The sequence below is a fragment of the Suncus etruscus genome, chromosome 5, assembly GCF_024139225.1.
Source record: "Suncus etruscus isolate mSunEtr1 chromosome 5, mSunEtr1.pri.cur, whole genome shotgun sequence".
Taxonomy (NCBI): Eukaryota; Metazoa; Chordata; class Mammalia; order Eulipotyphla; family Soricidae; genus Suncus; species Suncus etruscus.
Genome location: NC_064852.1, coordinates 64,139,925 through 64,165,650, shown reverse-complemented (window position 1 = coordinate 64,165,650; position 25,726 = coordinate 64,139,925). Strand labels below are relative to the sequence as shown.

Here is a 25,726-nt window from a genome sequence, read left to right as displayed (position 1 = left end):
AAATGGGACTACATCAAACTAAAAATGTTCTGTATGGTAAGAGAAATACAGGCTAAAACTAGAAGACAGCTAATGAATGGTAAACATTTTTTTGCATTCAACACATCAGATAAAAGTTTGATATTTAGAATATAAAAAGAACTCAGAGTTCTGTGACCAAAGCCAGGTGGACTCCTCCCTCCTCCTTCCCCTGTGGCCACATTTCTCTGGAGTGGAGGGGTTGGCTACCCCTCCACTTAGAGCGTCCCCCAAAGGCCAGTAACAGCATCCCCAGCCCTCAATCCCTGTCTGCTTTGGGACAGTGTGAGCTTCATTTTGTACAAGTGTGACTTTGTCCAGTTATACCTAATAAACTCTGTAGAATGGAAGAAAACAAAAAAAAAAAAAAAAGAACTCAGAAAAGTTAGCTCCACAAAATCTAAAAAAAAATATCAAAATGTGGGGAGAAAAAAAATAGGATGCCAAAAAAAAAAAAAAAAATTGGGGCCGGAGAGATAGCATGGAGGTAAGGCGTTTGCCTTTCATGCAGGAGGTCATCGGTTCGAATCCCGGCGCCCCATATGGTCCCCTGTGCCTGCCAGGAGCAATTTCTGAGCCTGGAGCCAGGAATAACCCCTGAGCACTGCCAGGTGTGACCCAAAAACCAAAAAAAAAAAAAAAAAAAAAAAAAATAGGATGCCAGGAATTGAACCCAGGTCTGTCCCAGGTTGGCCGCATGTAAGACCATAGTGAGGAATGAAAATGTGCCCTGCATCTTATCCCCTCTCAGACCATCTCAAAAGACTTAATGGGGATAGCTATACTTTCTTTGTATGCTTCTTTTCTTCTTCTTTTTTTTTTTTTTTTTTTTTTTTGGTTTTTGGGCAACACCCGGCAGTGCTCAGGAGTTACTCCTGGCTGTCTGCTCAGAAATAGCTCCTGGCAGGCATGGGGGACCATATGGGACACCGGGATTAGAACCACAACCACCTTTGGTCCTGGATCAGCTGCTTGCAAGGCAAACACCGCTGTGCTATCTCTCCAGGCCCTGTATGCTTATTTTCTAATAGTTATAACTTAGTGTTTATTTTCATATGTAGAGGTAGTCTTCCCCATTCCCCCATTTTTTTTTTTTTTTTGGCTTGTTTTGGTTCTGCTTAGTAGGAAATCCTAGTAGAAAAGTCTTGTTTAGGATAAGAGTCCAGGGCACAGAGATTGTATATATAGCTTATTTTTACACCCAAATGCACCAATATTATAATATGGCATCATTTTTTGCATAGGCACACTATGCAGGAGAAATCTGAGCTCAGAGACAGAAGTAACCCCTCAGCGCTGCTGGGTGTGAGCCAAAAACAAAAAGAAAAAAGAAATTCTTATCTAATAGAGATAAGAACCTATAAATTTTATAATACAGGGGCACCTTCCATCCTGAACATTTGTTATGGGGACTCAACTTAGACCTCATGTGATCAGACATCGACTGTCCAACCTTGAACCCCAGATTCCAAACTCAGAATTGGCAGTTATCTGTACCAGCACCAGGAATCAAACTCCCCCCAGGGGAGGCCCTAATACCACTCTAGCACCAACTTTTGCCAGGATAGGTTTAAATAACACCCTGAAGATGAGGAAATAGCAATAACTTGATATAAGGTGCCATGAAATCAGAAGACCCTTCATCCTAGGATCTGTGCACAACCCAAGATCACTAATTACAGAAGACTGACTACAACAACGTTGACTGAGCAGAACTTTTCTTGAGACCATAAAATTTTGTCATTGGATGTGTGTAAAAAACCAAGATCTCTAACTACAAAGGACGAACTTTGAAAACTGCAACTGAGCACAACTTTTCCTGGGACCATAAAGATAGACCTTGGAGTTTGACAACTAACAATCAGGAACCTATAATTGGTCTCAAGACAGTATGTTTCAAGGGTAGAGACACCCTGCATCTCTTAGGCCAAGGGAATTTCCTTTCTAATTTCCCTAACATTTACTGTGCCTATGCAAAAAAAGAGACAAACAAACAAACAAAAAAAACCTTGCCACAGCTGTCCCCCTCTTTTTTTCTTCTTTTATTTTTATTTATATTTTTAGCTTCTAGATAGGGGCTCCTGACTTTTACAGAACCATAGACCATGAATCATCTCGTTCTACCTCATATTTCTATATCTTACTACAAATTGAGAAAATAAAAAAAATGGTGGATGGAATTCAGGGGCCAAGTGGTTTTAGGTTTTATTAGTGGAAATAAAAAATGGTCAGGCCTGGGGCCAGAGAAATAGCACAGCAGGTAGGGTGTTTGCCTTATATGCGGCTGACTGGGGACATACCCAGAATTGATTCCCGGCATCCCATATGGTCCCCTGAGCCTGTCAGGAGCAATTTCTGAGTTCAGAGCCAGGAGTAACCCGATGCCGCCAAATGTGGCCCAAAAATTTAAAAAAAAAAAAAAGTCAGACCTAAATACCCAAACCAAAGTCAACAACAATAGAATCAAGAGACCCAATCTATAACAAGCTATATACAGGGCCCGGAGAGATAGCACAGCGGCGTTTGCCTTGCAAGCAGCTGATCCAGGACCAAAGGTGGTTGGTTCGAATCCCGGTGTCCCATATGGTCCCCCGTGCCTGCCAGGAGCTATTTCTGAGCAGACAGCCAGGAGTAACCCCTGAGCACCGCCGGGTGTGGCCCAAAAACCAAACAACAACAACAACAACAACAACAACAAGCTCTATACAAAAGGGACCTTTTAAACTAGCAGTCCAGGAGACTAAGGGTTGGGGTATGGGATGTATGCTGGGAACTATGATGGAGGGAAGTCAACAATGGTGGTGGAAATGGCCCTAATTCACTGTCACTATGTACCTGAAATACAACTGTGAAAGACTTGTAATTCAAAAAAAGTTTTTTTCCTATTCCAATAGTCAAAAGTACAAGGTTAAACGATTTTTTTAGAATAATAATTTTGAGCCATAACTGGGACTGTTCAGTAATTATTTTTTATTAATATCTTTAAACACCTTGATTAAAAAAATGATTGTAGTTGGGTTTCAGTCATGTAACATTTACCAGTGCAACATTCCCATCACCAATGTCCCAAATCTCCCTCCTCCCCACCCTACCCCCACCTGTACTTTAGACAGGCTTTCTACTTCCCTCATTCATGTTTATGCTTGTTCAAAAAAATCTGTTTTTCATGGTTCACTAGAGCAAAACTGTTTGTGCAAGTAGAACTACAAGTACAAAAGAGAAAGAAGTTCATACCTGAAAGCTCAGTTCAACTCAAACACTGCTATGAATATTACTGAATTCGGGAGAGTTGGGTTTCCTTACAATATTTCAAAGTTAAAGTTTATTTAATTAAAAAATGTTAAACTTAACTGCTTTAAATAAGTTATTTTAAATACGGGGCTGAAGAGATAGCATAGAGATAAGGCATTTGCCTTGCATGCAGAAGGACGGTGGTTCGAATCCTGGCATCCCATATGGTTCCCCAAGCCTGCCAGGAGCGATTTCTGAGGATAGAGGCAGGAGTAACCCCTGAGCTAGTTGTTAGTGGAGTTATTTCCCTGTCATGATAGTTGTTAGGTCTGTTATTTTCCTAACAGCATTTACCACTCTTTGTGGTGAGCTTCATATTGTGAGCGGGTCCTTCCAACCCTTAACTCTATTGTAAAGACCAATTTTGTAATGAATATAGATAAGCCACTTTAGAAAACACTAGAAACAAATCCAGTAACATATAAAACAAAGAATTATATACCAAGACCTAGTGGTATTTGTCACAGGAAAAAAATTACTCAGCTATATATCAATCTTTGTTCTTTAACTCTTTTTGTACAAAGACCACAACTTACTCATCTTTATATTCTCAGTCACATACCAATTACAAATGTATATCATTCTCATTATGAGAAGCACAGCTTTCTCATCCATACCATATCCTTTAAATTGCCATTATATTTTCCTATTATCAAATATACAAGATATCACAGGTCTATTTGTTTCTTGCTATATTCAAATTGCTTATAGGCAACTTAACACTTGATAGATCATTAAATATTTAAATAACAACAACAAGTTCTAGGACATCCTTTATCAGTTCCTAAGTTAGTGTTATTACTCACCTGAGTTGTTCAGGCTTTGCTGTACTCGCTGGAAAAAAGAGAGAAAAAGAAACACCCCATTAGCTTACACTTAGATGAAAAATTATTTCACTATTCATAAAAATAAATTGTTTAACATAATACAGTTCCCCAACTTCTCAAACCAGAGTCTCAACTATAAATTTTTTTTTTCTTTTTTGGTTTTTGGGCCACACCTGTTTGACGCTCAAGGGCTACTCCTGGTTATGCGCTCAGAAATCGCCCCTGGCTTGGGGGGGCCATATGGGACGCCGGGGGACAGAACCGTGGTCCTTCCTACGCTAGCGCTTGCAAGGCAGACACCTTACCTCTAGCGCCACCTTCCCGGCCCCTCAACTATAAATTTAAAGATCTGGTGCTGGAGTGACTATCCAGTGGGGAGTTCATAGCCACTCAAGAGGACGACCAAAGTTCACTCTCTAGCACCCTGTATGGTCTCCTGAGCCCTCCCAGGAGTAAGCCCCGAGGACCAATGGCTGTGTCCCCCCCAAAAAAATTGAAAAAAAAAATTAGCTCAGAAATATTCTAAGTTAATATACATCAATAGCAATTATATCCATTTTATTTTTAGTATTTAGTTAGTTAGTTAGTTAGTTAATTTTGGCTTTGGAGACCCACCCCATTGTGTTTAGGGCTTACTCCTGGCTCTGTGCTCAGGGATGTGGAATTACTCCTGGCAGTCTTGGGACACTACACGGGATACTAGGGATAGAACCTGATTTGGCCATATACTCATCAAGTAGCTTCCCAGCTGTATTATCCCCTTGGCCCCAATTTCCATTTTTAAATACAGCAAAAAAATTAAGCATATATAACTATAAGTAAGCCTTCCAAAGTGAGCTGAGTGATAATACAGAGGAAAGTAACTTAGAATTTTAAAGCACAAACTAATACAACTATACATTATTTTATAGTCATACTAAAAATTATGAATAAAGCTAACTCTGTAATTTGTTTTGTCTTGGAGAACTCATAGCAGGGCTGGAAGTGTCCCTTCAGACAGTGATATAGAGGGATATATAGGATTGAAAACAGATAAATAAGCATATAAAAGAGATATGACAGAAAAGAAATCTCAGTAAGCAATGCTTTATTTCATAGTTTTGCTATTCTGCCTCAAGACTCTTTTAATTTAGTATTTGTGTTGTATTTTTTAATTTAGTGTTTAAATTTAATTTAATTTGTATATTTTAAATCAGTATTTTATTGTATTTAATTTATATTTGTAATTCATTTATTTTACAGTAATAAAATATAGAGAAAAGACTATTGGGGGAGAAAAAGCATCCAAATTTTGCATCATCTGATTATGCTTTCTAATAACATCCAAGTTCAAGGACATAAGAAATGAAATGTGATAGAGTCTATATATCTTATATATTACATTACCATGTCAAAGTCCAATAAAAATTCATTCAGCTTCCGTTAAAAAAAAAAACAAAAAACAGATCTCCCCAATGCAAGACTAATGTTCTACCATACTGAGTTTCTCTCCAGTCTCTAAACCAACTTCTTTCTCCAATTTTTGGGACACACCTAATGGTACCTAATGTTTACTACTGGCAGGGCTTGAGAAACCATGTGTATTTCTGTGGATAGAACTTATGTTGATTGAATGTAAGTGTCCTAACTACTATACTAACACTCTAGTCAGAATCAGTTTTTTAAAAAGTCAATACTGCTAAAGTTCGGCTGCTTTCTAACAAATGTTGAAGACCATGATACTTATAATGGTGATAAACATGTAATACTTAAACTTCAATATGCTTAAAAACTCAGATTAAAATTAAACGTAAGTTTACTCTCTGTATCAAAGTAAGCCATGATTATACTGTATAACTAAACAGAAACAGCAAATAATACTATGAATATGAAAGCATATTGGATATGATATGCATTGATTACATTTTAAAACTATTTAAAGAATCCTTAATAGGGGTCGGAGCAATAGCACTGCAGTTAGTGCTTGCCTTACACACGGCTGACCCAGGACAGACCTGGGTTCGAGCCAATATGGCCCTCTTGAGCCAGGAGCTATTTCTGAGAGCATAACCAGGAGTAACTCCTGAGTATCACTGGGTGACATCCAAAAAAAAGAATCCTTAATAATGTATTAAATACCTTTTACTTCATATTTGTTCATTAACCTGAGGTTTGTAAATTTTGAAAGGGATTTACAGATCATTATTAATGATACCTAGATATCAAACAAGATGAAAAAATTCTGCTTTACTAAATAGCTAACATGAAAACCAATTATAGACTAAGATCAGTGTTATAACAAATGAATGTAAAGTTTAAGTTAAGCAACGATAAAGGCAATTTTTTCCTTTATCTTTTTTTAAGTGATTATGCCACCACAATCCAGTTCAAATAATTGAGCACTTTAATTGGCTGGAATAGACTTAAGAGTCAAGCATCTTCCTTTAAGTGAATATCAGAACATGACTGGTCAAGAAGAAAAAACAGTCCATGGAAACAGGGCTGTATTGTCACCTTTCATTTGTAGAGTTCGTCGGGAATATCGTTTGCTGGGCCTTCTTTCAAAAGATGCCGATCTTCTTGCTTTATTTGTTTTTGTGGTCTGATATTCAGTTTTCCCACTAAAATCAACGAATAATGATAAATAGGAGTAAAAAAAAACTGGGGTTAATAATATCAGATACACTCAAATTCTCCTTAAAAGAAGCATGCTAGGGAACAGAGGTATAGATGAAAGTGTTTTGTATGCAGGAAGTTCCAAATTCAATTGCTAGAACTGCATGGTCCCCTGAGCACTACTGGGAGCAACCCTAAGCATCATTCCAGTGCTCCAAAAAGAAAAAAAAAAAAAAATCAAAACTCACACTAAACTTTAGCCCAAAGAAGCTAGTAATAGTCTCATCTCTCTTTATCACATTATGTGATAAATGGTTGTGTGAAATATGTAAGACAGGACTGGAGAGATAGTACAGAGAATAGGGTGAACTGCCTTGCATGTAGAGGACCTGGTTTTGATCCCAGGCATCTCATAAGGTCCCCTGAGTCACTAGGAGTGGGCTTACTCCTTTAAAGAGAGAGCCATGAGGACCATGGGTCTCGTGCACTTATACAAATGTGTACATATGCATACACAAAAATATAATACCTTTCAGTAAATAGGACCATAATTTGAGAATGTATTAAATAAGTTTGGACTAGCTATAGTTTTATGAACCCCTCTTTCCCTGACCTCACTTCCCAATGAATTTAAGACTTAAAAGTTGGGCTGGAGTGATACCACAGCGGGTTTATCTTGCATGTGGCTGACCCTGGACCGAGATAGGTTTGATCCTATCAAACTCCTGCTGCCAGGAGTGATTTCTGAGTGTAGAGCCAGGAGTAACACCTGAGCACTGCTGGGTGTAGCCCAAAATCCAAAAAAAGAAAAAAAAAGACTTAAAGTTACATTTCCTAACTGTAGCACACATAAAAGATTTTCTAAAATTATCTAAAACTATTGTCAGAATCTCTACCATTTCCACTTAAATTGCTAAATAATGCCTATTTTTATCTGTTTTTTTTTTTTGGGGGGGGGGGTCACACCCGGTGGCACTCAGAGATTAATCCTGGCTCTGCGCTCAGAAATCGCTCTTGGAAGGCTCAGGAGACCATATGGGATACCAGGATTCGAACCAACATCGGTCCTGGATTAGCCGCTTGCAAGGCAAATGCCCCATTGCTGTCCTATCTCTGCGGCCCCCAATAATGCCTATTTTTTTTTGTTTTGGTTTTTTGGGTCACACCAAGCAGCGCTCAGGGGTTACTCTGGCTCTATGCTCAGAAATCGCTCCTGGCAGGCTCAGGGGACCATATGGGATGCCAGGATTCGAACCATTGTCTTCTGCATGCAAGGCAAATGCCATACCTCCATAATAATGCCTATTTTTAATGTGCACAGAACAGAAGTTCTCTAGCAAGAATTTGCCACAAGCATTTGTCACACTTCTGATTGCTTATCTTTTTTTATAATTCTAATGGCACACAAAAGTCACAATCAAAAAAATTTTTTTTATTTTTAGACCACACCCAGCAGCGCTTACTTCTGGCTCTGCACTCAGAAATTGCTCCTGGCAGGCTCAGGGGACCATATGAGATGAAAAAGGCTCGAACTCAGATCTATCCTGGGTCAGCTGCGTGCAAGGCAAATGTCCTGCCACTGTACTAGCACTTTGGCCCCAGCCCAATCAATATTTGTTTTACTCTCAAAACTAAATTTCTCTACATGATCAAAGAGTCTAAACAAAGGCTCCAGAAAAGTAAGGGTATGAAAGGATATATAAAGTAACAGGAATGTTAACCAGATTCATCTCCTACCCAGTGAGAAATTTATCTGTCACAGCATTCAGCTGTGAAAATGGGAACTCCTTAAAATTCTTATCAAACTTTAAATGGAATATGAGGCCATTGTGATAGTACAGCAGGTAGGGCCTAAATTGCATGCTAGGATTGATCCCCAGCATCCCATATAGTCCTCCAAGCATGATCTTTCCATGCAGAACTAGCAGTAAGTCCTGCGAATCACCAGGTGTGACCCCAAAACCAAAAATAGAAAAATTATGGGCCAGAGCGATAACACAGTAGTAGGGCGCTTGCCTTGCAAGTGGCTGACCCAGACGAACCTAGGTTCGATTCCCAGCGTCCCATATTGTCCCCCAAGCCAGGAGCGATTTCTGAGCGCATAGTCAGGAATAACTCCTGAGTATCCCTGGATGTGGCCCTCCCCAAAATATTTTAAAAAATTAACTGAGGCCTAATCAAGTTTAAAAAATTATGGGGCTCAGATTTACAAAAGACCCTGGCTTTGACCCCCCCAGACACAGATTAACTCCCCTAAAACCTTCAACAATATACACATAACACATACAAACACATGAAATAAATATTGAGATATGAAATCTATGACACAATAATAGTCTTCTGGCTTGTCAGAAAATTCTAACTTATAATACTATTCTTTTCTTTTAGCCAATGGAAAACATTGGTAAACACTATTCATAACTTATTTTCCACCTCTATACAATAAGTGACTGGCCTAACTGTTTAATCCCAAGAAAACGTAGAGCAAGCAGTTATTAACATTGACCTGTATCTAAATCGTGATCCCAGTCGAATAAATCCTGACCGCTGATTACTCTTCTGGACAGGACCTCGGAGGCGGAAAAAGGCATGATGTTCCACAGCACATTTCCACAAATGTTTACATGCTTTTGGATGTTCTAATCTAAAAACAAATGTATGTTCTTGCTCTTTGCCCTGACAAACAAAAGCACATGAAGAGAAATAATTACTAAGTAGGTAAACACTTCTGTTCTACATTACTCAACTATAAATATGACCATAGCAATATCAAGAATCAAATAATACATCCACATTCTTTAAAATGTTCACATCTGGAGCCAGAGAAATAGTACAGTAGATAAAAAGTAACTTGCTTTGTATGCAGCTGATGTGAGTGTTCAATCCCAGGGACCACGTGGTCCGGAGCTCCACTGCACTAGGAGTAATTCCTGAGCACAGAGAAACCCTAAGCTCTGAGAATAACCAAGAGTGGGCCAAATAACAAAACAAATAAAAAAAGAAAAATAAATAAATGAATTTAAATATATCCATGGGGGCTGGAGCGATAGCAGAAATGGTAGGGTGTTTGCCTTGCACACAACCTGGGTTTGATCCCCAGCATCCCATATGATCCCCTGAGCCTGCCAGGAGTGATTTCTGAGTGTAGAGCCAGGAGTAACCCCTGAGTATCATCACTGTGGGCCAAAAAACATGGACGGATGGATGGATGGATGGATGTACGGACAGACGGATGGATGGACGGACAAACACAAAAACACAAAGACACATAGACACATAGATAGACATAGTTTGTCACAGTACCCATATGCTGGGACCCATTTAAAATATTTAATAACCACGAGCACTTTCCCAAGGATTTCATATAAACTATTTCAATAAATACAAATCATCATTAACCCCATTTCATAAGTAAATTCTTTAAAATATTTTAGGATCATTCGTAAGAATGAAAATTAAGGGCCAAAGTGATAGCACAACAGGTAGGGCACAAGGCCAACCCGGGTTCAATCCCCAGCAACCCATATGTTCCTCTGAGCCCGCCAGGAGTGATTTCTGAGTGCAGCCAGGAGTATCCCTGAACACCACAGGGCTTGACTCAAAAACTAAACCCCCCCAAAAAAAGAATGAAGATTAAACTTATAGGAAATTCTATTTTTCTATACAATTCAGATTAAAATGTCATCAATTATAGCAGAAACAATTTTATGTATTGGTAATAGAACTTGATAAAAATCTCATATCCAGAACAAAAGCACATAACATAATATTTAACCCAGCAACTCTACCTAAAGGAAATAATCCATACTCACCAATGTATGAAATTATATTAGTATGTTTATGTAATAATGTCAACTGAAAAATCATTAAATTAATGTTTATTATTCATGTACTACAATATTTGCTGCTTCCGTTTATACACGATGGAATATTATGCAGCCGTCAGGAGAAATGAAGTCATGAAATGTTCCTATACATGGATGTACATGGAATCTATTATGCTGAGTGAAATAAGTCAGAGGGAGAGAGAGAGATGCAGAATAGTCTCACTCATCTATGGGTTTTAAGAAAAATAAAAGTCATTTTTGCAACAATCCTCAGAGACAATGAGAGGAGGGCTGGAACTTCCAGCTCACTTCATGAAGCTCACCACAAAGAGTGGTGAGTGCAGTTATAGAAATAACTACACAGAGAACTACCATAATCATGTGAATGAATGAGGGAACTGGAAAGCCTGTCTGGAGTACAGGTGGGGGTAGGGTGGGATGGAGGGAGATTTGGGACATTGGTGGTGGGAATGTTGCACTGGTGAAGGGGGTGTTCTTTACATGACTGAAACCTAATCACAATCATATATGCAATCAAGATGTTTAAATAAAGGGAAAAAAAAAGAAATATGACAGAACAAAATGTTGAATGTCAATTCTGAAGAAGTATTCTCATTTTAAAAACTAGTTTACTTTCTTTTAATTAATAAATTGTAATGGTTATTTTGGCAAATCCCTGGTTAAATGTGTAATTACTATATATGATTTTTCCCTAAAAAAAATAAAATAATTAAAAAGACTTTATATACCCATATGGAAAAGAATCCAAATTATTTTAAATATGTACTCATACATAATGTATAAATATAAAACATTCATACACACACACACATGACAATTTAAAGTTTAAAACTTTACTTTACATAAGTAATAGTTTATGAGCATGATACTTCTACTGTTTTGGGAGAAGGGGGGTTTTGGGTCGACCCAGCAGCATTCAGGGGTTACTTCTGGCTCTGCACTTAGAAATCAAATCGCTCCTGGAAGACTCTGGGGACAATACGGGATGCCAGAAATGTCTAGGGTTGGCTGCATGCAAGGCAAATGCCCTATTGCTGTGCTATCGCTCTGGCCCTAAACTTCTACTTTTTTTTTTTTTTTTTTTTTTTTTTTGTGGTTTTTGGGTCACACCCGGCAGTGCTCAGGGGTTATTCCTGGCTCCATGCTCAGAAATTGCTCCTGGCAGGCACAGGGGACCATATGGGACGCAGGGATTCGAACTGATGACCTCCTGCATGAAAGGCAAACTCCTTACCTCCATGCTATCTCTCCGGCCCCAAACTTCTACATTTTTAAAAAAAAGATGGGTGCAATATATACAAAGACTTCCATTTAAGTGTATTATATTGTATATTGAAGAAAATAACTCTGAAGTGACCAATATAAAAATAATTCTAATTATATATGGTGACATGTTAAATATATTTTTGTGATTTTTACTTAAAACTAAAAAATTATAACATGATAAAAAATAAGTGACATAATTGCATGCCTGTACATATATATGTATATATGTGTATAAATATATGTATATATATATATTATAGATATATAATATACCTTCTGGGTATTTTTGGGGGGGTCAGACCTGGCAGTGCTCAGGGCCTACTCCTGACAGTGCACAGAATACTCTATGGGATCCCAGGGATAAAATGCAGGTCAGCTGTATTCAAGGCTAACTCCCCACTCACGGTACTTTATCACTCTGGTCCCATGTGTAATATAATTTCTAAAAAATATTAATAAACTAATGCTGTAGTAGATCAAATATAAAATGCAATTAGTTATAAGACAATGCAATTCATTTATGGTCCATGTGTCATAAATTAAGCTTTGATCATACTTTCTGTCACACAGATAAGAACTATTGACACTGATTTTGTGGAGGGTTACTTTGTTTTCTTTCTGGGCCATACCTACTGATGCTCAAGGGTTACTCCTGGCTCTGCACTCATAAATCATTCTGGATGGTGCTTTGGGGACCATATGGGATACTGGGGATTGAACCTGGATCAGCCACATGCAAGCAAACACTCTACACACTGTTCTATCACTCCAGCCCCCAAAATTTAATGGCACATTTAGACATACATGTCATTTAGTCAGGAATATGCTAACATAAAATAAAAATATGCAGGGGCTGGGACATAACCCAGTGGTAAAGTACATGTTCCACCTGCATGAGTGCCTGGAATCTAGCTCTAACACTATAAGAAAAACACAAATATTCATAAGCATTAAGTAGACTTCTCCTTAATCATCTATACTCATTTGCTGACAATGTAATGATTATACTGACATCAAATCATTTTATAAATAAAATTTTAATAGAATTATTGTGAGATACAGTAATTCATGACTGAGTTTCAGTCATATAATGTGCAACACTCTTCACTAGTACACATTTCCCACCACTAATGGCCCCAGTTTCTTTTTTTTTTTTTTTTTTTTTGTGGTTTTTGGGTCACACCTGGCAGTGCTCAGGGGTTATTCCTGGCTCCAGGCTCAGAAATTGCTCCTGGCAGGCACGGGGGACCATATGGGATGCCGGGATTAGAACCGATGACCTCCTGCATGAAAGGCAAACGTCTTACCTCCATGCTATCTCTCCGGCCCCTTTTAGTGTTTTTTTTTTTTGTTTTTTTGTTTTTTTTTGTGGTTGGCCCCAGTTTCTTTCTTGCCCACTCCTACCCTCCTCCTGCCAAGTTCAAAGGCATTTTCCCCCTTTCACCTTCTCTCTTCCTGTCTTCCTTATTTTTTAATGTTGTGTTAACTTTATAATACATAACAAACTTTATAAAATAATTAATGTATTAATAATTAATATAACTAATTATCGATGATATATTAATTAATGCATCAAATATATACATAAAAACTTTATGATACACAAATACATAACTTTATAAAACAAAATACATAAAATATAACTCTATAATATAATGTCCCCAGCTTCTTTCTTGCCTGCCCCTACCCTTCTCCTGCCAATTCTATGGCATTTTCTCCCTTTCTCTTTCTTCCTTATTTTTTTAATATTGTAATAACTTTATAATTTTTTCCAAATCTGTGACAGAGCAATCCTTTGCAAATATCTTAATAAAACTTTTAAAAACTTTCAACACTATGGGGCTAGAGAGATAGCACAGCGATAGGGCGTTTGCCTTGCATGCAGTAGGACGGTGGTAAAAAAAGCTTATTTCATCAAGTATGCAGAACTTAATTTTTGTTTGTCTTGTTTTTTGGTGGTGTTTGGGGCTTATTCCTGGCTCTCTGCTCAGTGATTGTTCCTGGAGGATTCCAGAGACCATATGGGGTGCCAGGGATTAAACCTGAGTTGGTTACATGAAAGTTAAGTGAACTATCCACACTGTAATATCTCTTCAGGCCCTGAAACTTAATTTTTTAATAAACTTTATATAAAGTTCTTAATATATCTGCCATGCATATAATAACTTATAAAGCTTTACATATTAACCTTATTTAATTTATTTAGATTCCACAAGTCTTCCTACACTTCAATGTGTTTGTGGAGAAATCTTTTTACAGCTTGCCCAATTCATTTTCAAATAAAAAGACCTATCTAAATGGTTTTCATTTTTTTTCTTATGTGATATAATTTTTTTTAAACCACTAAAATTTATATTTACTAATTCTGCTTTTCTCTATTTTGTGGCTGAAAGTCTACTCATGTACAGTTGGTGGTGAAGGGACCATGCAGAGATGGGGAATGAATGTAGTGCTATCATATCAAAGTATATGCTTCAGTATCTATTTTGTTTGTTTGGTTTTGGGCCATTCCTGGTAGTGCTAAGGGATCACTCTTAACAGTGCTCAGATAACTATAAGGAATAGAGTGTTGAAATACTGGTTCTACGCACACAAGTGCACTATCCTCTATACTATATATATTGCTCTGGCTTCCTATGTTCTAGTCTTTAGAGGTTATCTCAACTTGTCATCAATTTTGTGAGTTTTATTAAGTACATAAAACACTATCAAAAAATAGATTATAAAAGAATTATCTAAACTGGGAGCCAGAGAGATAGTACAATAGTACAATAGGCAGGATATTTGCCTTACATGCAGTAGACCTGGGATTGATCTCCTGTACTATATATCCTACCCAATCTCTACCAGGAGTGATCCCTGGGCAAGAGCCACAAGTAAATCCTACTCACTGACAGGTGGGGCCCAAAAGAAAAACAAACAAAAAGCAATGATCTAAATTCCCCAAATTTTTTAACTTTTTTTTGTTTTTGTTTTTGGGCCACACCCGGCAGTGCTCAGGCATTACTCCTGGCTCTCTGCTCAGAAATAGCTCCTGGCAGGCACGGGGGACCATATGGGACACCGGGATTCGAACCAACCACCTTTGGTCCTGGATCGGCTGCTTGCAAGGCAAACACCGCTGTGCTATCTCTCCGGGCCCTAAATTCCCCAAATTTATTAATTTTTTTTTTGCTTTTTGGGACATACCTGGCATCGTTCATGGGTTACTCTTGGTTCTGCGCTACTAGCAGGCTTGGGGACCATATGAGATGCCAGGGATTGAACCTGGGTCCAAACTGGGTTGGCCGAGTGTGCTATCGCTCCAAATCCCCCATAATTCCTTAGTAGTGAAGCCTCCTCAATTCCCACACATCTAAGTAATTGGATGTTCTCCGTTCCCTGACTTCTTTCATTCAGCATAATACATAAAAGATGCTTCTGTGCTATTTGTATATCAACTAAGAAGTGGATTGAACTAAAAACATTAAGCTTAATTTAAAAGCTATTAAAATATTATTAAGTGTATCTTTTAATTATAACACTGTGATTTACAAAATTGTTCATAACAGTTGTTTTAAGCATGTTCCAATACCAATCCCACCACTAGTATTGTTAAGCAATATTATACAATTCCTACCTGATCATCATCTTCTACAACCACCAAAGTTAATTTATTCTTCTTAAAATCCAATCTAGTTATCTTGGGCCTGTAACAATAAAAATAACAGGAAAGTTTCAAATAAATAACCTCTACATTTAATTTTTTCTTGTTACTTTAAGAACATCTAATATTTGTATTAAAAAATGAATTATGGAATGAGGGAACTGGAAAACCTGTCTAGAGTACAGGTGGGGGTGGGGGTGGGATGGAGGAAGATTTGGGACATTGGTGGTGGGAATGTTGCACTGGAGATGGGGGGGTGTTCTTTACATGACTGAAACCTAATCACAATCATATTTGTAATCAAGATGTTTAAATAAATAAAAATATTAAAAAAAAGAAAAAGAGGGATATACTTGTACCTAAAATATTACTGTGAAATATTTGTAATTCACTTTGATCAAAATAAAAAAAATTTTTTTTTTTTTTTTTTTGTTTTTTTGGGCCACACCCGGTGACGCTCAGGGGTTACTCCTGGCTATGCGCTCAGAAGTCGCTCCTGGCTTGGGGGACCATATGGGACGCCGGGGGATCGAACCGCGGTCCATCCGAGGCTAGCGCAGTCAAGGCAGGCACCTTACCTTTAGCGCCACCGCCCGGCCCCAATAAAAATTATTTTAAAAAAATAAATTATGGGGCCTAAGTGATAGCACAGCTAGAATAGCAATAGGGTATTTTCCTTGCATGTGGCCAACCTGGGATGGACCCGGGTTCAATTCCCATTTGGTCCTCTGAGTCTGCCAGGAGCGATTTCTGAGTACAAAGCCAGGAGTAACTACTGAGCAGTGACTGCCAGGTGTGACCCAAAAACTAACAACAACAACAACAACAACAAAAACCAACTATGTATTTCAAAGTGATTCAATTTTAGAATTTATTTTAATAAATCAATGAGGGCAGGGCAATAGTGATAAACAGCAATTAGGACAATTGCATGTGGCCAAGCCAAGCTCAATTCTGGCATTCCATATGGTCCCCTGAATCCACCAGCGTGATCCCTGAGTGTAGAGTAAACCCCATGCACCACAGGGCTAAGTGTGGTCCCAAAACAACAATAACAAATTAATGAGGGCAAACATAAACTATACTGCTTTTAAAATTATTTCAATATAAGATATAGTTAAAAATAAAATACAGTTAACAACAACAAAAAAAAACATTTATAAACCAATACCTCTTTAGTTTTTTAGTTTTTGTTTTTATTTTTTATTTTTGGTTTTTGGGTCACACCTGGCAGCACTCAGGGGTTACTCCTGGCTCCACACTCAAGAAAACACTCCTGGGAGGCTTGGGGGACCATATGGGATGCAGGGCTTCGAACCACTGACCTGCATGCAAGGCAAACGCCTTACCTCCATGCTATCTCTCTGGCCCCTAAACCAATACCTCTTTAAAAACAAAACAATATATATCAGATTTTAAAAGTTAAAAAAAAAAGATGTTCAGGGGCTGGAGAGAGTGTAGCAGGTGATGCTCTGATGCTTACTTTGCACACAGCTGACCTACCTTAGATCCTAAATCATCCTATAGGGACCCTTGGATTACCCTTGAGTAATCCCTGAGCACCACCATATGTGGCCTAAAAACAAAAATGATGTTCATATATACATATATGTATCTGTTTAAGGAAATGAAAATATTATATATGTATGCAAGTATACGTGCATATTTTTCACAGACCCTCAGCTATGGTGTAATAAAATTCCCAGGTTTAGTGTTATAGAAGTAGTGTAAGGAAGACAATTATAAAGCTCTTTAATAAACATAAAGGAAAAATAAATGATTAGGATACTTTTTTGGTTATTTTGTTGTTGTTGTTGTTGTTGTTGTTGTTGTTGTTGTTGGGTTTTTTGGTTTTGGGGCCACACCCAGTAGCACTCAGGGATTACTCCTGGCTCTGCTCAGAAATCGCTCCTGGTAGGCTTGGGGGACCAGATGGGATGTGGAGAATTGAACCCAGGCCTGTCCTGGGTCAGCCACGCGCATGGCAAACGCCTTACTGCTGTACTATTGCTCCAGCCCCTTGATTAGGATATTGAATTCTATTTTCTGTATTAATTTTTATTGAAGAAAATACATCTTCAAGGAATTAAATACCCTATTTTACAACTGCACCTCCCCCAATAATACAATCCTAGGCAACCTATCATCTGAACCTAAATGCTTTGCAAATATCAAAACAATAAAACTCTCATTGCCACAATTTTTTTCTATTTTGGGTTTTGAGGCCACAACTGGTGATGCTTAGGGGTTACTCCACACTCTGCACTCAGGAATTACTTCTGGCAGTGCTCGAGGAAACATATGGGATGATGAGCTCTAACCTGGGTCAGTTGTGAGCACAGCAAATTTTCTACCTGCTCTACTATTACTCTGGCCCTTCACTGCCAATAATTAGTAAGTATAATGTAATATCTATTATTATAATGCATACTTGTTTGCATGAGTTTAGTAAAACAATAACTAAATACATATAACATGTGAAGAAGGAAGGGAAGAGCTGGCATCAGTGTAACAAATACACACTGCATACTAAGTGTCTGGTACTCCTTCAAGTAGTCTACATGTACTGATAATGGTTCCCACATAAGGTGAAACAAAAAATGCTTTCTCACTCAATCCTGAGCGTTCTCTGGCCATGAATCAAGGTCCCTCTGCCCAAACAACAAGCTGGATGCGTCAGAGAATTAAAACTCAAGGAGTGGACATATAAAATCATGCTTTCTCCACTCTCATGAACAAGTTTAAAAGTGTTCAACCCAGCCCGGAGAGATAGCACAGCGGCGTTTGCCTTGCAAGCAGCCGATCCAGGTTGGTTCGAATCCCGGTGTCCCATATGGTCCCCTGTGCCTGCCAGGAGCTATTTCTGAGCAGACAGCCAGAAGTAACGCCTGAGCACCACCGGGTGTGTCCCAAAAAAAAAAAAAAAAAGTGTTCAACCCAAGCCTCTTAAGGGTCCCTAGCAGGAATACCTGAATGTAAAAATAAATTCTAGCTTCAGGACAGAGAGACGCTCAAAGTGCATACTTTGCAAGCTTGAGCACCAATCCTTATAACTCAATCCCCCCAAGAGCCCCTGGGACAGGCCTGTGAGCACAAAGCCCAAGTAACCCTGAATACTTCTGAGTATGTGACCCCTGAGCAGATCAGGTGATTCTGAGCACCTTTTTCTTTTGTTTTGTTTGGGCCACACCTAGTGATACTCAGGGGTTTCTCCTGACTATGCACTCAGATCCTGGCTGGGGGGACCATATGAGACACTCCAGGGATAAACTGAAGTCTGTCCTGGGTCAGCTGCATGCAAGGCAAACGCCCTTCTGCTATGCTATCACTCTGACCCCACCTCTGAGCACCTTTGCCAGGTATAACCTAAACCCCATAACAAAAAATAGACATTAATGTCAATTTTTTGAGAGGAAATTTTTCATCTGGAACAGGGTAATAAGACACAAAATAAATAAATAAAGCAAACAAACAATAAAATATCCATGAAACCCAATTATCAAGAAAGATGAAGAGAAGACATTTTGGATTTTGTTTATTACTTGTTTGTTTTGTCTTTTTGGCAGGGAGGAGCACATGTGCTGTTCAGGGCTTATTCCTTGCTCTGAACTCAGAAATTACTCCTAGCAGTGCAAAGGGGATCATATGGGGTTCTGGTGATTGAACCTGTCAACGATGTGCAAGGCAAGCACCCTATCCACTGTAATATTGCTCCAGCTCAAGAGAAGGGATTTTAAAGCAGATATTTCAAATAATTTACTTTTTGTGCCCCTTTCTTATCTGAGGCAGTTGATTTGGATTATCAGAAAAACAAAAGAAAAAAAGAAAAAAATAGAGGGAAGAATAAAGAATCCTTGCTAAGGGAACATAAAAAGGGATCTATTATAAAAGTTGTATAATAGATTAGAAGGCAAATAATTACAACTAGGATAGAAGATCGGATTTAGTATAACATTTAAGGATTTAAGATAAAGGCCGGTGATTTTATGGTAAAGAGGAGGATAAGGGGATAACTAAAAATTCCAGGGAATGAAGCAAAGTGACTACACAGCGGGCAGGGCATTTGCCTTGCATGCAGCCGACCAGGGCTGGATCCCAGGCATTGCCTGAGCACTGTTAGGAATGACAAAGTGTGTGCAAAGCCAAGAGTAAGCCCTTACCACTGCTGGTGTAACCCCAAAATCAAAAAAAATAAAATAAAATAATGTAAAATAACATTAAGTAACATAAAGTTAAAGTAACATAAAATAAAAAAGAAGAAAAAAAAGAAGAAACCCAGAGAGGGAACAAAAAAATAAGAATTTTAGAAAAACCAAAAGGCTACACAGATAGAAAATGTAACCTTGGTTTTGCATTCAAGGATTTCTGGGCCAGACAATAAAAAGGAGTGTGAATGGTGGTATTGTATAAGGATTTATATACTAAGTGACCTTTACACAAGTTTGCATAAATGGGGACAGTCCCTCACAGCAAGAAAACTTCCCCAGATAATGGCACAGTGCTACCTAGAAAGAGAAGGTGGCCATAAATTCCTCCTGGAGTTTCCAGGAGCTAAAGGAAGCAGAGAGGGGACATGTGAGTCAAGGTGATGGCATTCAGTTAGTAAGGGAACAATCTTGGTCCTAGATCTCAAGGGCAGCAGTGATAGGGTCTTAATAGGATCTGTCTTATCCTAACAGGTCCTGAATTCACGCAGTCCTCTGTGGCTAAAGTATTCTTATTAGATGTGTAAGAGTGAGTTTGGTGCTGGCACACTTAGAGCGAATAATCCTGGGGTACAATAAAGAAGTAAACAATATAAAGACTATGATAAAAGGGCTATATATATATAAAAATACCAAAATTCTACTAAGCTCTGAACCAGTTCTGACACAGACATTAAAACTATTTCTTGATTTTTCTGTTTTTGATATCAACCAAACAAAACATGAAGACTTTAAGTTATGATATGCAAATAAAAAGTTAAATGCGAAGATAATTTTACTGTGTGAATGATAGAAGATGGGACACAGAAGGAGATGCACTGCTTAAAAGGAGGTTGAAAGTACTAACATCTTCCTCTCTCAGAATAAAGTGAATGGGGGCCAGAGGGATAGAATAGCGAGTAGGATGTTTGCCTTGAATGTGGCAGACTTGGGACCAGCCTGGGTTTGATTTCCAGCATCCCATATGGTCCCCTGAGCTTGCCAGAGTGATTTCTGAGCGCAGAGAAAACCTAAGTGCAGCTGCCGGCGGGGTGTGGCCCAACCCTATAACCCAAAAAAGAAAAGAGAGAGATAAAAAACTGAAATAAGAAAGATTTAAAGGGCCCGGAGAGATAGCACAGTGGCGTTTGCAAGCAGCCGATCCAGGACTAAAGCTGGTTGGTTCGAATCCCGGTGTCCCATATGCCCCCCCCCCCCCCCCCCCGTGCCTGCCAGGAGCTAATTCTGAGCAGACAGCCAAAGCACCCTGAGCCCCGCCGGGTGTGAACCAAAAACAAAAAACAAAAAACAAAAAACAAAAAACAAAAAACAAAAAACAAAAAAGAAAGATTTAAAATCCTGAGAGAAGTACATGATCAAAGTAACCTTGTAAATACTTTAAAATATATACAAATGAATTATTTATATTTAGACATGTACTTTTTAAAACAAACCTTGAAATTACGAAAAATACAGATAGAAGAGTTTTAAAACTTGCCTCAACTATCTGAGACAGAAGTCGGTAAGGGGACAGTTACTTCTCATTTACAGGATTTTTTAGAACTATTGTATTTTCCGGCATATAAGATGACCCCCCCCCCCCCCGGGGCCGGGTAGGTGGCGCTGGAGGTAAGGTGTCTGCCTTGCAAGCGCTAGCCAAGGAAGGACCTCGGTTCGATCCCCCGGCGTCCCATATGGTCCCCCCAAGCCAGGGGCGATTTCTGAGCACATAGCCAGGAGTAACCCCTGAGCGTCAAACGGGTGTGGCCCAAAAACCAAAAAAAAAAAAAAAAAAAGATGACCCCCTACTTTTTCTGTTAACATATAGGGTTTGGGTTATATTCGCTGTATAAGATTACTTCTCTTTTAACACATACCAAATGGAAATTAAAAAACGTAAGGGATAAAGAGTAGAACCCTCAAAGGTTAACAGTATACATTTAATAAAGCTAGGTTTTGGAGTGCCAACAATCATTTTACATTTGTCATTTGTAGTGAATGACTGTGATTTTTTAATTCTGATCTACATTGAGAGTAGGGAGAGGGGGCTCCTCCAAGAGCAGCTGGCTAGGGTGCAGTGATTAATAGAACAGCTAGAGAGAGACAAGAGTGCCTGCCTCCTCTGTGTCCCATAAAAGCTGAACAGAGGACTGAGCAACAGGAAGCCGCATACCAGGGATGACACTGGCGGTTGGATGGGATGCAGCGCTTGGTAACTCAGTTCCTCTGTGCCCTGAAAGATAAATTAGGACAAGCAGAGCACTGAGTGATGACTCTAGCAGCTGGATGGGATGTGGCAGTAAAGGGGGGCGGATCACTTGTCCCTGAAGCTGGAGTAAGTTTCAGTATGCTGTATACCAGTGTATAAGATGACCACCGACTTTTTTACAACCCCCAACTTTAAGATTTTTTTCTTTTTTGGGGGGGCCATATCCATTTGATGCTCAGGGGTCACTCCTGGCTAAGCGCTCAGAAATTGCCCCTGGCTTGAGGGGACCATATGGGATGCCGGGGGATCGAACCATGGTCCTTCCTTGGCTAGTGCTTGCAAGGCAGACACCTTACCTCTAGTGCCACCTCTCCGGCCCCATTAAGTTTTTCATGCATTAAAAAGTCATCCATGGTGGCCAGAGAGATAGCATGGAGGTAGGGTGTTTGCCTTGCATACAGAAGGACAGTGGTTCGAGTCCCGGCATCCCATATGGTCCCCCGTGCCTGCCAAGGGCAATTTCTGAGTGCAGAGCCAGGAGTAACCCCTGAGCAAAGCCGGGTGTGGCCCAAAAACAAAACAAACAAACAAACCAACAAAAAAGTCATCTTATACGCCAGAAAATACGATAGTTAGGGACCGGAGAGCTAGCATGGAGGCAAGGTATTTGCTTTGCCTGCAGAAGGATGGTGGTTCAAATCCCAGCATCCCATATGGTCCCCCAAGCCTGCCAGGAATGATTTCTGAGCGTAGAGTCAAGGAATAACCAAGCGGCACCAGATGTGACCCCCCCAAACAAAACAAACAAAACAAAAAGAAAATACACTACCTTTCAACCTCAATTTTATATATTAATGTAATATAAACATTTGTTCATTTAAAACTGAAAACCACAATAAGCGTATTTATTTTTTAAAATAATAATTAATAAGCATATTTAACATTGACTCTGCTTACCAAAAAAATAAGCCGATCTTGGTTTCTCCTTCAAAAACAAGAACTCCTGTTGGGGTTAGTCCCAAACTATAGTCATTCCCATCTCTAGCCTAATTTAAAAAGAGCAAAATGTGTTAGCTTGATTTGCATAAAGCAGGCTTCAATTTTCCAATACAACTTTCACATTTAATAGCACTCATTATAATAAAGTTAATATTAATTAATATGTAAGATACTTTCAATTATAAAAATAACCAACCATATTTGAAGAAAATTTATTTCACTGAAACACCGTTTTAACATATGACTTCATTAAAAATAGGCAATTACATTCCTACTACAAAAAAAAGCTCTTCCCAGATTCTTCCCATACCTTTTTCTCATTTGAACCACAAATTTTGAAAATGATTGCCTTTCTAGAAAAATTTACCTGTGTGTCAGAAATAGATCACAACACAAAAAATATTACAGCTAATCAAAGTTTTAAGCAATAAATTTGGGGGTTCACATCTGGCAGTGCTCAGGGGTATATACCTCCTGACTCTGTGCTCAGAAATCTCTCCTAGCAGGTTCGGGGGACCATGTGGGATGCTGGGATTCAAACCACCATCCGTCCTGGGTCGGCCGCTTGCAAGGCAAATGCCCTTCCTCTGTGCTATCTCTCTGGCCCCTGCAATAAATTTTTAACTTTGCTGCCTGAATTATTTTATTTTTATAAAGCATCTTTAGTAACATAAAGTACTGTTTATATTTATATTTATATTTAGTTTATATATTTATATTATATATATTTATATTATGTGTTATCATGTATAAATATGTTTACGAATATATTTATATTGTTTTATATTTATATTATGTATTTTTATTTATTTATATTATATTTAGCAATCTTTTAAGAATCTGTAAAAGGGGCCAAAATGGTAGTACAGCAGGTAAGGCATTTGCCTTGCATGTGACCGACCTGATTTCAATCCCTGTATCCCATACGTTCCACTAAGACTACCAAGTCCATTAAGACTATACAGAGCCAGGAATAAGCTCTGAGCACCAGTGGATATGGCACAAAAACAAAAAACAGAAACAAAACCCCAAAAGTTATCTTTCTCATATGAGATTCTAATATGGCATTCTATAAAATCGAATCTAAGATTCTCTTTATTGAATTTTTTTGGTTTTTGGGTCACATCCGGCGGTGCTCAGGGGTTACTCCTGGCTGTCTGCTCAGAAATAGCTCCTGGCAGGTACGGGGGACCATATGGGACACCGGGATTCCAACCGACCACCTTTGGTCTTGGATCGGCTGCTTGCAAGGCAAATGCCTCTGTGCTATCTCTCCGGGCCCTATTGAATATTTAACCTCAAACATCATACCACACAAAATACCCAGTGATCACCCAAAAATAAATATTAGAAAATGTTTGGAGAGAGAGTGCAGGAAGGGTGTGGAGTGCTTGTCTTTATGTGGCCAAACCCTCTCTATCCTGGGCACTGAATATAGCCCTATGAGCACTACCAGGAGTGATTTTAGAGCCAGGAATTAGCCCTGCGTACAGCCATGTGTGGACTAAAAACAAAACAAAGTACTAGTTGGCCTATGTAAGTTCACTGGAAAATTCCAGTCACCATGAATCCTGAAGGTTTTTTTAAAGGCATTTAAAATTTGCGAAAGGGGCTGGAGAGATAGTATAGGGGATAAGATGCAAACTTTAAAAGCAGCCAACTTGAGTTCGATCCCCAGCATCTCACATACTTCTCTAAGCTCTCCAGAAATGATTTCTGAGTGCCAAGCCAAAAATAACCCTTTGAACACTTTCAGTATGAGCCCCCCTCCACCAAAAAAGATAAATAATAAAATGATTTTTAAAAATTACATAACTATCCAGTACTTACCTTGACCACATGCATATCAACCCCATACATTTCTAGCCACTTGGCTTTATTCAGATAATTAGTTTCAGCTTGTGCTGGTGTCTGACCTCTGAAATTAAATAATAATAAATGAAAATCACTTTCTAACATGTATAAAATAAAAAATATTAAATTATTATTACGGTAATGTTAAAGAAATACTGATTAAAGGTTTGAGAGACAGTAGAGCAAATAGGGCGCTTGCCTTGTAAGCAGCTGGCCTAGGTTCAATCCCCAACATCATGATTAGTCCCCCTACCAGGAGTTGTCCCTGCGCTCAGGGCCATCAGTGAGCCCTGAACACTGGCAGGTTTTGCCCCGAAACAAACAAATTATAATTAAATAGCAAGTACCTGTATTCCTTCCATTTCTCAAAAATGGCTAGTTCCATTTCTTCAGTCTGAATAGGCACAAACCTGAACTCAGATACAAGTTCAGGACTGTGCTCAGCAAGATCAAAGTCACCAAGTTCAGCTACAAACACAAGTTTCACAAGTTTGTTAGTAAGTAATATTTCCTGGTGGTGAGAACAATAGTACAGCAGGTAGGGTGCTTGCTTAGATACATGTGACCCAGGTTTGATCCCTATGGTCCAAGTTTGAAGGAGTGATTCCTTAGTGGAGAGACAGGGGTAACCCTTGAGCAATGCCCAGACCCTTACAGCCCCCAATAAAAGATTTACTTCCTGCTAAACTTTCTTTAAAGTCTTTATTTTACTATAACTAGTAATTTCAGAAAACTTCTTTCTTAAATCGCCAAGAATTCATAATACCCATGCTATTATCAAAAAATGGAAGCTTAGGGACCTGGAGAGTTAGCACAGTGGTAGGGTGTTTGCCTTGCATGTGGCTGACCTGGGAGGGACCCAGTTCAATTCTTGGTATCTCACATGGTCCCCCAGCCTACCGGGGTGATTTCTGAATGCAGAGGCAGGAGTAACCCGTGAGCACCACTGGGTGTGGCCAAAAAAAAAACAATCAATCAACTAATCAATC

The 25,726-nt window shown here is 38.9% G+C and overlaps 1 protein-coding gene across 2 annotated transcripts in view; it reads right to left on the bottom strand.

The window, feature by feature from the left end:
• The window catches only part of EPB41L5 (erythrocyte membrane protein band 4.1 like 5), a 163,459-nt gene that overhangs the window by 84,654 nt on the left and 53,079 nt on the right, over positions 1 to 25,726 (bottom strand). For both annotated transcript variants that reach the window (XM_049773146.1, XM_049773145.1), the window contains exons 8-14: positions 25,085 to 25,205; positions 24,714 to 24,801; positions 22,842 to 22,930; positions 15,465 to 15,534; positions 9,238 to 9,407; positions 6,630 to 6,736; positions 4,116 to 4,143 (exon numbers count right to left, since the gene is read on the bottom strand). In XM_049773146.1, coding sequence (XP_049629103.1) covers positions 4,116 to 4,143; positions 6,630 to 6,736; positions 9,238 to 9,407; positions 15,465 to 15,534; positions 22,842 to 22,930; positions 24,714 to 24,801; positions 25,085 to 25,205 — 673 coding nt within the window. The remainder of the gene's footprint in view (positions 1 to 4,115; positions 4,144 to 6,629; positions 6,737 to 9,237; positions 9,408 to 15,464; positions 15,535 to 22,841; positions 22,931 to 24,713; positions 24,802 to 25,084; positions 25,206 to 25,726) is intronic.